Source organism: Gymnogyps californianus, chromosome 19 (assembly GCF_018139145.2).
Source record: "Gymnogyps californianus isolate 813 chromosome 19, ASM1813914v2, whole genome shotgun sequence".
Classification (NCBI taxonomy): Eukaryota; Metazoa; Chordata; class Aves; order Accipitriformes; family Cathartidae; genus Gymnogyps; species Gymnogyps californianus.
The window spans coordinates 1,405,684-1,420,744 of NC_059489.1; the positions used below are offsets into that span (position 1 = coordinate 1,405,684).

Below are 15,061 nucleotides of genomic sequence, written 5' to 3' on the forward strand. Positions count from 1 at the left end.
GCCGCCTGTGTTTGGAAAGTGATGAATTTCTGCACCAACTAATTAGTCTCTAATTAGCAAGTGGAGTGTAAACAGTCACAACAGATGGGGGAGAGGCGGAATTAGCAGTAATGACCCTTCATTTGGGGGGGACGTGGCTGTCACGCACCGGGAAACCTCCCACTGGGTCCAGGACCGGGGGAATCGCAGCCCCCATCCTTGCCGGCTCTGCAGTGGGGCGGTGAGGTGGTGGGCACCCCTGTGCACCCTGGATTTGATGGTGCCATGGCCTGTCGTGCTGCTGGGATGACGAGAGAGAGGAGCTCCCCCCGGCCTGCCGGGAGCAGAGCTGCGATGCTGCGTGCTGCTGGCACGCCGGGGAGCGGAGGGAAACCGAGGCACGAGGGCTGCAGGAGGGGCTGGGTTGTGAGGGGGTGCAGTGTTGCTCAGCATCAGGGCCCCCCACCCTTCTCCCCTCCAAGCCGCGGCACATCGTGCTGATGGCGAGAGCCGGCGCGGGCGGCTGCCGGGGAGCTGGTGGGCAAGTGAATGCCGGGAGCAGCCTGTCTTGTTCCCGGAGGCCTCTCCGGAGATGTTGGCACTAAACCAGCCGTGTTCCCCTCCCCGCGTTCCTCCGCTCCTCCTGCCACCCCCGGCACTGGGCTGGGGTCCCTGGTGGGGTGTGGGGCTCCCGGGCAGCTGCTTTTGCCAGGCACCGGTCAGCCGGGAGGATGACGAGGATTTCACATGCAGCCATCCATATTTGCAGCCGGAGCTGCTCCGGCACAGCCACCCCGGGGGAGCGCGGCTAGAGCTTGGTGCCGCCTTCACCCCCCACAAAGGATGCCCAGTGCACCCAGGACCCCCAGCCCCGCTGTCCCCTGCCGTGGCTGGGGCAGTTCTGGCTTTCCCAGGGGAGCGGAGGAGCTGGTTGGGGGGAGGACGGGAGCCACTCGGTCCAAGGCGGCTGCCGTGACCTTCGCGGGCGGATAACGATCGCACGATCAATAGTGGAATTAGGAGCTGCCTCTCCTCCTCTGCGCCGTTTTTCACCCCTTAATGCAGAACAGATGGCTCGGGTGCTTCAAAGCGGGATGAGCCTTAGCTGCTTAAAATCAAATTAGGATGTATGCAAACGGCGTGCGGGCCCAGGGGAAGGTGCACCAGGAGCACCCTGCCTCCCAAACGCCTCCCAAACACTGGGTGCTGGGCTCAGTGGAGGGGTGCACTGAACACGCCGGGTCTCAGTCCTGCTGTGCCGTCCAGCCCGACGTGGGCGAAGCCTCGGTGTTGCAGGTCAAGCTCCTGCCACGCCGTGGTGGGGACACGCGTGCACACCCCTGCGCACACGCGTGCAGAGGTGGCACACGCCGTGCACAGGCACAGATCCCGCTCCTGGACGTTCCCACGAGCCCGGCTCGGTCAACCCCAGCGGCACGTGTGTGCCTTGCTCCTTGGGCATCCCGAAAACCGCAGCTCAGCCGCCGCAGGGCTGCGACGAGCTCTCCGGACCAGGGAATCATGCAGCCATGGGCCGGGCTTGCAGCCAGCTGCCCTTCGTGCCAAACCCCACAGCTGGGGCACCGAGCGAGCTGCCGTGGTGCCGGCGGGCACCCCTCTGCCCCCGCAGCGCCTGGGGCTCGCTGGGGTGCTGGGCTGCTGCAGGGTTCGGCCCCGGTGCCCCACGCCTGCTTTGCAAGGTGCCCTGATGGCCGGATCCAGCCTGGACCTGGGGCAGGGACACTGGGGTGAGGGCTGCCCGCGCCAGCCAGCGCTGCTGAAGGTCAAAGAGGAGGATTAAATTAAGGAGCCGCGAGCTGCTCCTTCCCTGCCTAATGACTTGCCTGGCATTTAGCACCACCGTGCCCACCCTGGGGACAGGCAAGACAGGGCAGCTGGGTGTAAATCAGATGGGCATTTCCACGTGGGTGCAGCAAACGGGCACCCCAGGGTGTGCAGGAGCCGGGCCCCGCCAGCAAGGAGAGGAGAGGGACCCCCAGTGCAGGTCTGGTGGTGTCTGGGTGCCTCTGAGCTCCTGCAAACTCGTGACATCCCCCCAGGGTGGTGAGGCACCGGAGCAGGCTGAGCCCACGGGCACAGGCACTGCTTTGGTGCCGGCTCGCAGTGCAGAGAGCTGTGGCAGGAATTCAGCTCGCGCACACAAGAAAGCAAAGCCCTACCCCAAAGAAAAAACCCAAAGCTGTGATTGAAAGCGCACTTGAAAGCTGCTGGGGAATATGAATGTGTCTTTGAAGTAAAAGGGCTTCCATTTGTTAAGCAGAAAATGGAGCTGTGTGTTTCGATTTATAGTTTTACTTAGCAAATAAAACAGGAGAGGAGTAAGTGTTTATGTCTCGCTCCGCTTCCAGCCCCTCCATCCCCTTCACCCCCCGAGTTAAAAGCTCAGTGCTTCTGAAACGCTACGAAGGCAGCCGGGAATAAAGCAAAGCAAGCAGCTTAGATAAACCCTAGATGGGTTAAGCTCTTGTCTATAGGCTTGTGAAATGGCTCAGGGGGGAAAATGGCCAGTGGAGGTGTCTGGGGGCCCTGGCTGGGAGAGGGGGACGGGGAGGTGGCCCCCGGCATCCCCCTGCCCACGTGCCCACGTGCCCACGTGCTGCTGAGTTATGGTTATGCCCGTGATGAAGTGATCCTGCTGCCGTGGGGCTGGCAGGCTATGGGGCTGGCAGGCTATGGGGCCGGTTATGTCTCTCACCCCCTTTCCCTCCTCTCTCCGCAGACGATGTCTCCCCGTACTTTAAGACGGAGCCGGTGCGGAGCCAGGTCCACCTGGAGGGGAACCGCCTGGTCCTGACGTGCATGGCGGAGGGCAGCTGGCCCCTCGAGTTCAAGTGGCTGCACAACAGCCGGGAGCTGACCAAATTCTCCCTGGAATACCGGTGAGTCCCCGCCACCGAGCATCCGGGGTGAATCCCGCCCGGCACGCCGGTCCCTGCTGGCAGCCGCCGCGACACAGCGGGCATCGCCAGTCTCCCTGCGAGGGGATGCCATCCTGGGGAGGCAGGCAGCACGGAGGCAGCGGTTAGCATGCCGGGAGCTGCCGCCTCTGTTTGGAGAGCAAACGGTGGATTTAAGCAGGTCAACATCGGGGAGGAGGCATTTGCACAGGTGGGATTAACACCGGGCCGCAGATCACGGCCGGCTCGTGGCTCCCCGAGAATGTCCCAACTCGGGGAAGGAGCAAGAAAGGGTGGCACAAGAGATCGCCCTGGGTTTGGGCATCCGGCCCATGTGCCGACTAATCCTGCCGCAGAGTGGCCAGCCTCACGTCACAGCCTGCTTGGAGCTTGCCTTTAAATCAAGCTGGGCACCTCTCGCCGTCTCTTCTGTGTGTGTGTGTGTGTCATCCTCTCTGTTTTAATCAATAATTCAGCCTGAGACAAGCCGTTCCCCGTTTAAAGGCATTGAATCCAAAGGCTTCGTGTTGCTGTAGCAACGCAGGGCTGCTCCGGGATGCCAGGAACGCAGACAATGTGGCTGGGTGACGTCCCCTCCCCGGCACCATGTGCCGTGCTGGGTCCTCTCCCCAGCACTGTGTGCTGTGCCGGGTGCTGGGTCCCCTCCCCGGCACCATGTGCCGTGCTGGGTGCTGGAGCAGTGGCCGTCCTTGGGGACAATGGGGGCTGTCCCCCACCAAGCCGTGGTGGCTGCAGCTCTGCGGTGTCCCCGATGCCCCAGGCTCGGTGCTGGGTGTTTGCACCAGTGCTGGGTGCCCCATGGGACGGGTCCCTTGTCCCTAGCCCCGGTGTTGAAGCTCAGAGACCTGTTGAGCCCCGCAATTCCCACAGCTCACGCCTGTCAGGAGTCACATTGGCTGCAGTGGGAACAACGCAAAATGTCAACCCTTTAGTGGGACTGTGGGGACGGTGGTGACAACAGGATGGGGGGGACGCAGAGCCCGTGCAGGGGCTCCTCCAGGGCAGCCGCACAGCGCTGGGGCAGAGCCACCCGCCCCAGGCGGGAGAAAGACATCAGGACCCCGACCCCGGGCTCTGCTCCGTCCTCGGAGCGGGTTGGGGGGCCTGGGGAGCACCTCCAAACCCAGAACAGGGACTTCTGGCTTCCTTTCCTGGGTCTGCTCCTGGGTTTGCTCCGTGCCTCAGTCTACCCTTCTGTGGGAAAGTGGCCAGCGCTCGTGTCTCTGCTCTGGGATGCCCGGCAGCTCTGGAGCCCTGCATCCCTGTGCCAAGGTGACTCCCCTTTCCCCAGAGCCCCGGGCCCCCGCCTCTGGCTCCAGCATCCAGCCAGAAAGGATTAAGGAAGGAAGCGAGAAAATAAACAAACACACGGGGAAAACCCAAACAAACCCTGCCGCAGCTAATGAAGCAAACAGCCTCTATGCAAATCGCTGCCTGGCTTTAACCCGTCCTCGCCGCGGCGAGGACGCAACCTGCCGGCATCAGCTTCGTTCTGCCTGGCGTGCGCTGCCTGTCCCCGGGTCTCCGCAGGGATTTAATGTGTCGAGATGAGAGTTTGGACGTCTTGCCTGGAATTGAAGGCTGCCGGTGAGGAAGGCGAAGCACCAAAATTAGTTATGATGGGCAGAAATTGAATTTTAATAGAGATGTCAGTGGCACGGAGCCAGCCTGCTCAGGCAGTGGGAAGGTAGTAATTAAAAGTTAACGAGTTTAGAAACAGAGTAATCCTTGGAGAGGGGAGGGCTAGTGCTGATGGCCGGGGAGGATCAGGGATGCTCCTGTCCGTGCGGGAGCCAGGAGTGGCTGTGGGTGCATCGGCAGCGTGGGTGAGGGAGGCGGGATGCAGCCAGTCCCCCCCAGCTTGGGGCTGGCACGTGCCCCCCCGCCATGTCCCCACTCTGGGGGCAGGAGGGACCTTCCCTGGGGCCCAGCCGTGCCCGTGGCAGGACACACTGTGCTTTGCAGCAGGGCCATGTGCTGCGGGGGGCCGTGCCCGGGGAGCCGGCTGGGCTTGGTGGCATCACTTCGTGGTTCCCGGCCAGGTCAGCGTGTCACTGAGCATTTTGTCCTTGGCATCCTCACTGCTCCTCCCCAAATCCTCTCCTGCAGCAGGGCATCCCGCCGGCACCGCCGCCTGCTATCGCCCTGGTGCATTTTACCCGTTTTTCGGGGGGCTGCGGGCTGGGGCTTGTGCCCCCTTGGCCCCACGCTCCCCGCGAACCACCCCGGCTCGTCCTCGTCTGATGGTCGGACGAGCTCACGCCACGTTTTAAGGGAAGGATCCGCTCTCCCAGTTTGGCAGCGTGTTTCCATGGCGACCGCCCTTTCCTTCCCGCAGCGATTCAGGATTCAGCCGCCAGCTTGCCACCGGAGCGACTTGTTGGCGTGCGGCGAAGGGCAGGTGGGGAGCGAGCTCGGCAGGTCCCCGGCCCCGAGCCAGCGAGGCCAAGGCAGTGCCTCTGCATGCAGGTGGAGCCAACCCCTCAGGAGCATCCCTGGGGACCGCGGGGGGATCGGGGACCTGCTTGGCTCCGTGTGCATGTGGAGCTGTTCTCCCTCAGGAGCATCCCTGGGGATCAAGTGTGATCAGGGACCACAGAGGGATTGGGAACCAGCCTGGTTGTGTGTGTGCCTGGAGCCATCCCCCCTTGGGAGCATCCCTGGGGACCGTGGGGAATTGGGGACCAGCCTGGCTCTGTGTGTGCACATAGACCCCCCGCCCCGGGAGCATCCCTGGGGACCGCGGGGGATCAGGGACCAGCCTGCCTTCACCTACTTGCTGCCTCCGTTGCCTGCCTCTGGCATGGGGTGCATGGAGACAGCTCTCCCATGGGACCCCAGCTGCCTCCCACGCCTGGGGACCCCACAGCAAAACCCCGTCCCCTCCGATGCCCGTTGTGACCTTCGTTAAGGTGACGGCAGGGCGGGCGGGCGGTGGAGGCTTGCCCGTGTGCTCCACTCCCGTGCCCTGGCACGCCGGCACTGCGCTCTCCGGGGCCAGCTCTGTTTTTCTGTGCATAATCTCGCCGGTGCCGGGCTCTCCTGTGAGCTCTCCGGAGCCTGACTTCTTCTCGTACGAGGAATCATAACATGCAAATCAGGCAGCTTGATGTCTTTAATGAAATCCTCGGAAGGCAAGCGCTTCTCTGGTGAATTGAGGATATTTATTTCTCATACAAGAAATTTAACATGCAGATTAGTTGGGTCTGGTAATTTATCACATGAGATTGTCCTATTAAGGGTTGCATCGAGTCCTGCTGCCTTTGGAAATTACCGTACACATAGATTACCTCTGGACAGACTCCCATCCGTAGAGATGCATCTTCTATCTACTAAATCAGCCCTCTTTCCTCTCCCCACGTCCCTCCGCAGCTGGTGCAGGAGCCCAGCAGCTACTAAAGGATCCTCCGCCTCTTCCCAAGAGCCCAGATCCCCTTTGCTGGGAGCTCGGAGCCCAGGAAAGTATAATTACATCTCTGACGCTTGCTGGCTTTGCCGCTGCGGTGCTCACCGTGCCTCCCCTCAGCAAAACAAGGTTTGCACGACTAAGCCTCCCGGCGCTCTCCTGGGTTTCTCAGGCACAGCGCAGCCCCACGGCCCCTCGCCAAGACCCCCCAAGCCCCAGGGTTGGTTTCTAGCACGTGGTGTCCCCGTCTGCTCCCATGTGTGGGGAGGGTTGGCAGGAGCCGCCCTGCGTGGGCTCACCGAGGAGGGGCAGATTTGGGGCGGTTTCGACCCCCCATCCTGCTGGGTTGGGATGTTTTGGGGTGCGCATCGCCCAGGGATGCAGGGAACACGGCATGCTGCGCACACGGGACCCCCTCCAAGCCTTTATGGCCTTTTGAGGACCCCAGATGTTTGATGCCCGTACTTTGTCCCCAAATTATGTAAAATACGGAGCCAGGACCCTCTCAAAAACACAGACCTGGGGGCAAATGGGGCGGTTCACCCCCGGCTCCCTGCTGGGACCCCAACCTGTGCCGCTGCTCGCGGGTGCACGTCCCTGCTCTGACTGGACCAGCTCTTTGCCAGCCGGGTGTGAAGCACAGCCCTCTCCCCTGGGGAGCTAATTGCCATTCAATGATATAATTAATGGGAGCTGATGAACATCAGAGGGGTTGCAGCCAGGCTGAGTAGGAGCCTGGCAGTGAGTTTCTGCTTCCTGTGGCTCCAGCCTGGCCGGCTTCACGTTCGGCATGGCTGCATGTGGCAAAGCCCCCAGGAGTGCCAGTGAGGCAGCACCGAGCCGGTAATGGGCAGCGTGGGGTGGGCTTTGTTGGTGATGCTTGTGCTGTGAAGGCTCCTGCCTTTCTCTGTGCCTGGTTTGGCTTTGAGGGGGACATGGGGGGAGTTGGCGTGAGCAAGTGGCAGCGATTGCCGGGCGCAGGGCAGCGGTGCCTGGGAGCCATGCGGGCATCGGGGCTGGCAGGAGGTGCGTGGGGGGAAGGCAATGGAGGGGATCTCCTGGCTGGGACCTCACATGGGCTCAGGCAGCCACGGAAAGGAGACCAGTGGAGGGCTCTCAGGCCTGAAGATGCCACTTGAGCTGAGCGGTGGCAGTGGCTGAGCTCCTGGTGACGGACGCACCGGAGCCCTCCGGATGCCACAACATGGATTGAGGCTTGTGCGCTCGCTCCCCTCCCTGCTCTGCAGGAAGGCGGCAGATTAATACGTGGGCATTAACTATTAAATGGCTCATTGTTCTGGCAGGGCCAATTGAGGCAGCGATTTACAGGGCTGCCGGCACCCGCCGAATTCCCCTGACCAAAGGACAACACTTCTGGCAAGCAGAGAGGCGATGGCTCCAGCCACATGTGTCAAAACAGCCCTTTCCAATCGGGAGCTAATTGAGATCCAATAATACAGTTAGCAGGGGCTGATGAAATACCGGGGGGGTTATTTAAAAACACGCTGAGTGGCAGCCCAGCGCCGTGGCTGGGTGCGGGTGGAGGTGCTGGGACGCGTGGCTCAGATGCTGGGAGTCGTTAAACCTTTGCTAAGTGTGTTTTAATGCTCACTTGACATTTCATTATTGCACAGTAACTATTCAAATACATGTCCCCTCTAGAATTAATTAGTCGTTATACAGGATATTAATCAAAGGGGACCGTGCCAATGTGCTTATATCCAAAATCCGATCCAGCTGTTGCTGTTACTGGGCGACATTGGAAGAACCACACAGATTTCTGCACTCTTCTGGTTTTCAATTTGATGGATCAAATCCTTTGGCTGATGCTTTTCCTGGCCCCTCTCCACCCCCTCAATCTAATAATAATTCGGCAGCGTCAGCCCCATGCTTCTCAGCAACCCTACAATAATAGAGCCAGGAGCATCAGCCAGGGCTGGGGCATCGCTGCCGAAGCACAGGGGCCTCGCGGCACCATGAGCAACCTTACCGTAACAAGGTGGTGCGTGCAGCCCGGCGTGCCGAGCGTATCGGTGCTGCCAGTGCCTTGCCAGGGTTGCATGGCGAGGGGGGGTTATGGCTGATCGTGGTGCCGTGCCCTGCCCTGCCTCGCCATGGTGGAGCTGCTGGGTGGATGGATGGGGAGGTCGTCGTTCCCGACGTGCAGCCTGTCCATCTGTCAGATCAATCCAATGCCAAAGCCTTCCGCCAGCCGGCTGCTTCTGCAAACCCGCTGGTCCCCTGGCACAGAGCTTCTGGCTCTGGAGCCCCCTCCTGACCCTGGGGCCGAGCGTGGCACAGCCGCTTCCTGACCGAGCCTGGAGACCGCTGCTGTTTTCCATCAGTGCATTTTTTTTGAAGCGCGGGTCAGTCCTCGCTTCGGAAGTGCTTTTCCCCACAGACAATGCCCTGTCAACCTCCGTCTTTACAAACAAACCAAACAAGCCCCTGAAACAGCAGAGTCAGCAGCAAGGGCTGCTCCGGGAGCGTGGCCAGACCTCTGTCCCGGCTCGAGCGGTGCAAAACACGCCTCCAGGCTGGCGGATGGGCAAAGCCACCCGGCTGGAGCAGTGCCCGCGGGCCCTGGGCGGCAAGATCGGCCCCAGGTGGAGGGGCTGCTTGCTTGCGTGGTACGGCAGAGCCGGGAGCTCCTGGCCACAGAGGAGCAGCCGTGGCTGTGGCTCGTGGCTGCTCCTGCTTGCTCAAACTGGGGGGGTGCGTGGGGCGCTGGGGCTGCATGCTTCACCCCTCCTCCTGCCCCACAGCACATCCCCCTGCGAGGGGGTGAAATTGGTCACTGTCCCCTTACAGCCAGGCGTGATGGGGGGGAAGGAAATCAAATCAGAGCGGTCTTGGATAAAAAAAAAGCCTCCGCGGAAACCGAGCGGCAGAGAACAAAGTCTCTGTTCGTATTTGGTTAATGACTGCGGGCCAGGCTGCGCCCGGTAATTGATTTCCTTTCTCCAGGCTATTTTCAGCCGCTGAGGTGTGTGTAAAAGCTCGGCTCCTTAGCAGCTCCTCCGGCTCGGGGGGCGCAGGGACCAGGCCCCCTTAATTGGATCTGCAGGGGTGTCCCCATCACGGGGGGCGAAGGCTCCCCGTGCCCACAGAGGTGTCCTGGCTCCCAGTGTGTGGGGACAAGGCGCTGCAGTGGGGCTGTGCATCGGTGGGTGCTTTGTGTGTGGGTGCGCGTGAGCCCCAAGGGTGGGGGCGGTTTGGGTCCCACAGGGCGGCTCATGGGCTGTGCCGGGGGCTTTGCACTGGCCCCTTCCCGGGATGAGGGTTTGGAGGGGACGTGGCAGCGAGGACGTGGCAGGGGGATGCGCAGGGGGGCTGTGTGGGGACCACGCGTGCCCCTCCGCTGCTGAGCGGGCAGGTGAGCATCAGCGAGTGTCCGTCCGTCCGTCCATCTGCGTGCATGTGTGTATTTAGGAGTCACAGTGTGTGCATGTGATTTATTAACGAGGACACCACAAGGAGAGCGGGCCCATTATTCCTGGTGTCCGCATCAGTTCCTGACAGCTCCCTGGAATTGAAATATCTTATTTAAAGCCTCTGGGGATCATTTTTAAATATCAGCCGTGGCACTCAAGGACTCGTTCCCAAAGGGCATCCTCCCTTCTCCCGCGAGCACGGGTGACCCCCGGCACGCCACGTGGGTGGGTGTCGGCAGCGGGTTTGATGCCAGCCCTGCCGTGCCCACCCCGGCTCAGCGGTGCCACTGGGCGAGGCGGGAGCCCCGTGTCCCCAGCACCATCTCCCACACCGAGGAGGGTGGGCACAGGGGCCCGTCGTGCTTCCCGGCAGAGGGGACGTGCTCCTTGTGTCTTATGAAAGTTTAATTTACGCTTAGTTATCGAAAGAACAAACAAAGCTTTGCTGAAACAGCCCCCGGCATGTTTTAATGCAAGATTAGATTTTGGGCAAGGAGGGTTGTGCTTGGTTATTTATTCCCTTTCTGCTTTATCTTGAAGCGCTCCCCATCGGGGAAGGCGATGCTGCGGTGCCTGCCCGTCCCCCCCAGGGTTGCCCACCTGCGAGGCCGGTGTGGGAAGGTCCAGCCTGTTTTGGGGGGTGATGGAGCAGGAGCGCCTGCATCCCTCCTGGGAGTGGGGACTGCTCGGGGAGGTCTGGTGGCAGCGGGGTCTGGCTTCGGGACGGGGGCGATGCTCGGGGGCGGTGGGCGAATCGAGATGTGGTTATTTCCTTTATCTGCTTATCAGCTGCTGGCGCTGGTGGCTGATAAGAGCAGCCACTGGGGATGATAAGGCGGCTCAGCCCCGGCTAATTGGAGCGGTGCTGGGCTCGGCCGCATGCAGGGCCGAGGCAGAGTGACACCGGCAGACCCCGGCGAGCCTCTGCTGCGCACCACCGGGGCTCGGTGCAGGGGTCAGGACAGCGGGTGCCGGGTCGCCGGCAGCTGCCTCCGCTTTGGACAGCTCGAAGCCACTTGCCCAGCGCCTCCTGCTCGCGGCGGTGAGTCACCATCCACCCCCTGCACCGGGTGGGTGACGGCTACCAGCTCGTGCCGCCTGCGTGGTGTGGTGAAAGCACCTCCTGTGTGCGTGGCCGCGCGTCCCTCTGCGGCAGCGAGGGACACTGTGTTGTCTCCCCAGCGTGCACACGTGCGCGTGTGTGTGTGTGTGTGTGCACGCATGTACGTGTCTGCACGGACATGCACCTACGTGCGCGTACACACACCTCCAGCTCCTGGCTCAGGGGTTGCTGCCCAGCAGTAAATGGGGGGCTTGTGTAGGACCTGCAGCCTCTCCCGAGGGCCGTGACGGTGACTTGGATGTCCCCCCAACCGCTGAGGTGGCTCCTCTCTCCCGCAGGTACATGATCACATCACTGGACCGCACGCACGCCGGCTTCTACCGCTGCATTGTCCGCAACCGGATGGGAGCCCTGCTGCAGCGCCAGACCGAGGTGCAGGTGGCCTGTAAGTGACACCCCTGCTCGGCAGGGGACCGGCTGGGGACACCCAGCACCCCAGCCCTGCGGGACGGCTCGGACATTGGTGCAGCCCGTGGCCAGCACACGCGAGTCTGGAGCATCCCTGGGGCGATGCTGGCAGGGACGGGGCTGTTGCTGCCTCTGCTGCTCCCACTGCCCGGTCAGACTGTGGTGGTTGGGGTGCAGGGGGGCACCCCACGGGCAGGGCAGAGCGCAGGGTGCAGGCAGAGAGTGCCGGGGCCGGGAAGCCCGCAGCACCGCATCCGGGCAGGTGGCTCCGGCTCGCTGCGGGAGGTGAAATACTTTGCAGCGTGAAAGCAGCCCTGCTCCTCCCCGGCTGCGTGGAGTGCTGAAAGCAAACACTGTTTATAATCGTTACGGAAAGCAAACAGGAGCGTGCGGGGCCGAGCGGCCGCATCCGTCAGCGCAGGAGCAGGGGCAAGCCGGGCTGGCAGCTCGGTCCCGGGTGCCACTGCCACGGCTCGGCACGGATCCTGCGAATGAGCGGACCTGAGTGGGATGGGCCAGACCTCGGGGGTCTGTGCTGGGGGGTGATGCAGAGGCACCACGGGGGGTTTAAGCAGGACAGGAGGGTGCTGAGGCCCGGGATGCTGGCTCTGTGCCTGGGGGACTTGCCTCTCTCTGTCACCCCTTCCCTTTGGGATGCCCCCAGTCCCATCCCCTTAAACCCCTTCCTAAGGAGCAATGACAAATCAAGATGCTAATGAGAAATTAATAAGGCAGCTGTGCTAACAACTAATGATAATGGCAAAGTCGTTAAAAAAAGATTCTTTACATGTTTTTAATTACAGCAATTAAGGGAAGTCAATAAAAATCCCCTGCCCCCCTTCTCCATGCACCCTGCTTCCCTCTGCTTTCCTCAACTGCTGTGCGCTTCCAGCCTGCGAGCGGCTGGGCAGGACGGAGGCAGCGGGTGCCCCGACCTTGCCCACGGAGCCAAGGTCATGCCAGGATGCTCCCGGCGCTGGGCCGTGCGTTGGGGCAGGGAGAGATGCTGGGGAGCCCCGGGACTGAGCCCTCCTTGCTGTGGCTGCACCCCATCCTTGGTGGGGGACACGTGGGCAGGGGTCCCCGGTCTGGCGTACGGGCGATGGGACTGTTGCAGCTCCGGGTACTGCAGGGATGGATCCTGGTATGAGTGCAGCCCCGGGCATGCAGGAGCATGCCCACCGCTATCCCATGCCCTGTGCCAGCCGAGCCACCCCAGCCGAGGAGGGGAGCAGGGAGCAGACCCCCGGGTAGCCCCTCTGCATCTCCTGGGGGAGCCCATCCCTATAGCTTCCAGCCTGCTCCCCGGCCGGACCCGGGGCCGGACCCTGCGGGGTCCCCAGGTGTGTTGCCAGCCCCTTCCCAGCCCCTGACGTGGTTCTCCCGCACATTTTGCAGACATGGGGAGCTTCGAGGACAGCGAGACGCAGCAGAGCGTGTCCCACGGGGAGGCGGCCGTCATCCGTGCGCCCCGCATCGCCAGCTTCCCCCAGCCCCAGGTCACCTGGTTTCGCGACGGCCGGAAGATCTCCCCCAGCAGCCGCATGTGAGTACCCCCGGCATCCCCCCAGCATCCGGGGGGGCTGCGTTTCCCTCGGCTACCATTGTCCTTGCAATAAAGATGTTTAACAGACGTCTTGAGCGCATCGTGCTAAAACCCGGGGACAGACTTGGCGACTAATGGCTCTGCTTGTCATTAGGAAAATGGATTTTAAAAAAAAAAATTAAAATAAGAGGGAGGAAGGCAGGCGAAAGGGGCGCAGCATGCACCAGGGCGGCAGCCGGTGTGACGGAGCCAGGCATGGCACACGTGTGCGTGCCAAGCGTCCCGTGGGGCTGCGGCAGGCCCCGGCGCTGCCGGAGTGGCGAGCCCAGCGCTGGCAGACGCAGTGTGCGGGAATTGAATTTGTAACCCACATTATGCAGGAATTGAACTGGTCTCCTTTCTATTTGCAAAGCAGGATTGAGGAGATAAAACTCCTTTATCTCATATTTAATGGTAAAAAAATATATTCCCCAAACCATTTTATGTTTCCAGCAGATTAGATCGTTCCATAAAAAAAAATAAAAAAATCCTATTAATCTGCACTGCCCGATGTGCTCTGCTTGGCACGGGGGGGTGTGGGGCTCAGTCCCGGCACGGTCCCGGCTGTTGCCTTGGCCCAGTGGCTAAGCCGAGCCCCGGTCTGGGGTCCGGTGCCTGGGGCAGATGGGAGGAAGGCTGGGGGTCATGCCTGTCCCATGTGGGTGCCCTGAGGCCGGTGTGGGTGCTGGGTGGGGGAACGAGGGTCCCAGCTAGCTGCATCAGTGTCCCCATTGGGTTCACATCCCCATCTCGCGCTGCCCGCTCGTCCCCGCAGAGCCATCACGCTGGAGAACACCCTCGTCATCCTCTCCACGGTGGCCCCGGATGCGGGACGTTACTACGTGCAGGCGGTGAATGACAAGAACGGGGACAACAAGACGAGCCAGCCCATCACGCTGACCGTGGCCAGTGAGTGCTGGGGGCATTGCCCCCCCGGCCCCGCTCCCCCTGCGCTGCCTGGCTCACCCCCAAGTTTAATTTGCAGTAAATCTCTTCGGAGGCTCCGGCTTCTGCTGACTTAACAGTTTAGCCGCCTCAAAATTTATTTAGGCACTTTGGGCTGTGCTGGAAGCGCTAATTGCATCACGGACAGAGCCCCCCTCTCCGTCCCCGCTGCCGGGGCTGGATCCGGCCGTGCCCTGGGACTGGGCTGCGGGATGGGATGGTGCAATGTAGCCCCAACGGGAGCAGCTTTGCTGCGGGACACCCTGCCCCGCTCCTGCCCATGTTCCCCTCTCAGCCCATGCTGCTCCGGATCAGCCCCTGCCTGGGGGACACCCCTGTGGCCCCATCCCTTCGGTCCCCTTGGACCCTGCAGGACCTGGCCGAGGGTCCGCCGGCCCCCGTTCAGGTGGTGACAGCCCATCCCAGGGAAGATGCCGCAAAGTGGCATCAGTCCTGCCGGTACTCTCATCCCATCTCCCCTCCTGCTGCTCCCTGGGGGGGTTTATCCCTTTCCGCGGAGGGCTCTGCCTGTCCCCCTTCCTCTCCTGCCCCATTAATCTGTTTTGCTGTACCTCGGCGTCCCGGTGCGTAATAAACAACCTGGAGCCCGTGTTTATGGATTCAGCTATATCAGCAGCTTTCAAGCCGATCACATTTTTACAGCGCCTACATGAGGGTTTTTTATTGTCGCAATCATTTTGTTTTATATACTCCCCTTCTCCTTCCTCCCTGCTAGCCGGCGCTGCCACGCAGGCTGGGGGCCGGGCTGGTGCTGCGGGGTGCCACGGGCTCCCGCGGGAGGAGAGGGCTTAGGGAGAGCTATGAAGGCACTCTGATGCCGAGGTGATGGGCTGGACCTGCCTGTCCTTCCTGCAGGAGAGCAGAGCCCATGGCCCTTTGGTCCCTGCCACCTCCGTCTCCTCCGTGCCAGGCAGAGCGGGCGCAGGGCTTTGGGTGCCCCATCAGCCTCGCTGGGGGCTGGGGTGCCCCAGGGGTGAGCAGGGGGCAGGGGGTGCTGATGGCTGTCCCTCTGGCCTCCTTTTCCCCAGATGTGGGTGGCCCGGCTGATCCCATCGCACCCACCATCATTGTCCCACCCAGGAACACCAGTGTGGTGGCCGGCACCTCGGAGGTGACCATGGAGTGCGTGGCCAACGCCAGGTGAGTAGCATCGGGGCAGACGGGACGGGGATGGGCCACCTCCCTGTTGGCACCCAGCCCCCAGGTCCCTTCCCACCAGGG

The 15,061-nt window shown here is 62.0% G+C and overlaps 1 protein-coding gene across 1 annotated transcript in view; it reads left to right on the forward strand.

The window, feature by feature from the left end:
* SDK2 (sidekick cell adhesion molecule 2) overlaps positions 1–15,061 on the forward strand; it is a 49,863-nt gene that overhangs the window by 17,944 nt on the left and 16,858 nt on the right. Inside the window, 5 exon segments of the mRNA XM_050908647.1 lie at positions 2,720–2,879; positions 11,160–11,266; positions 12,688–12,835; positions 13,650–13,783; positions 14,869–14,980. Of these exon segments, the coding sequence (XP_050764604.1) occupies positions 2,720–2,879; positions 11,160–11,266; positions 12,688–12,835; positions 13,650–13,783; positions 14,869–14,980 (661 nt within the window).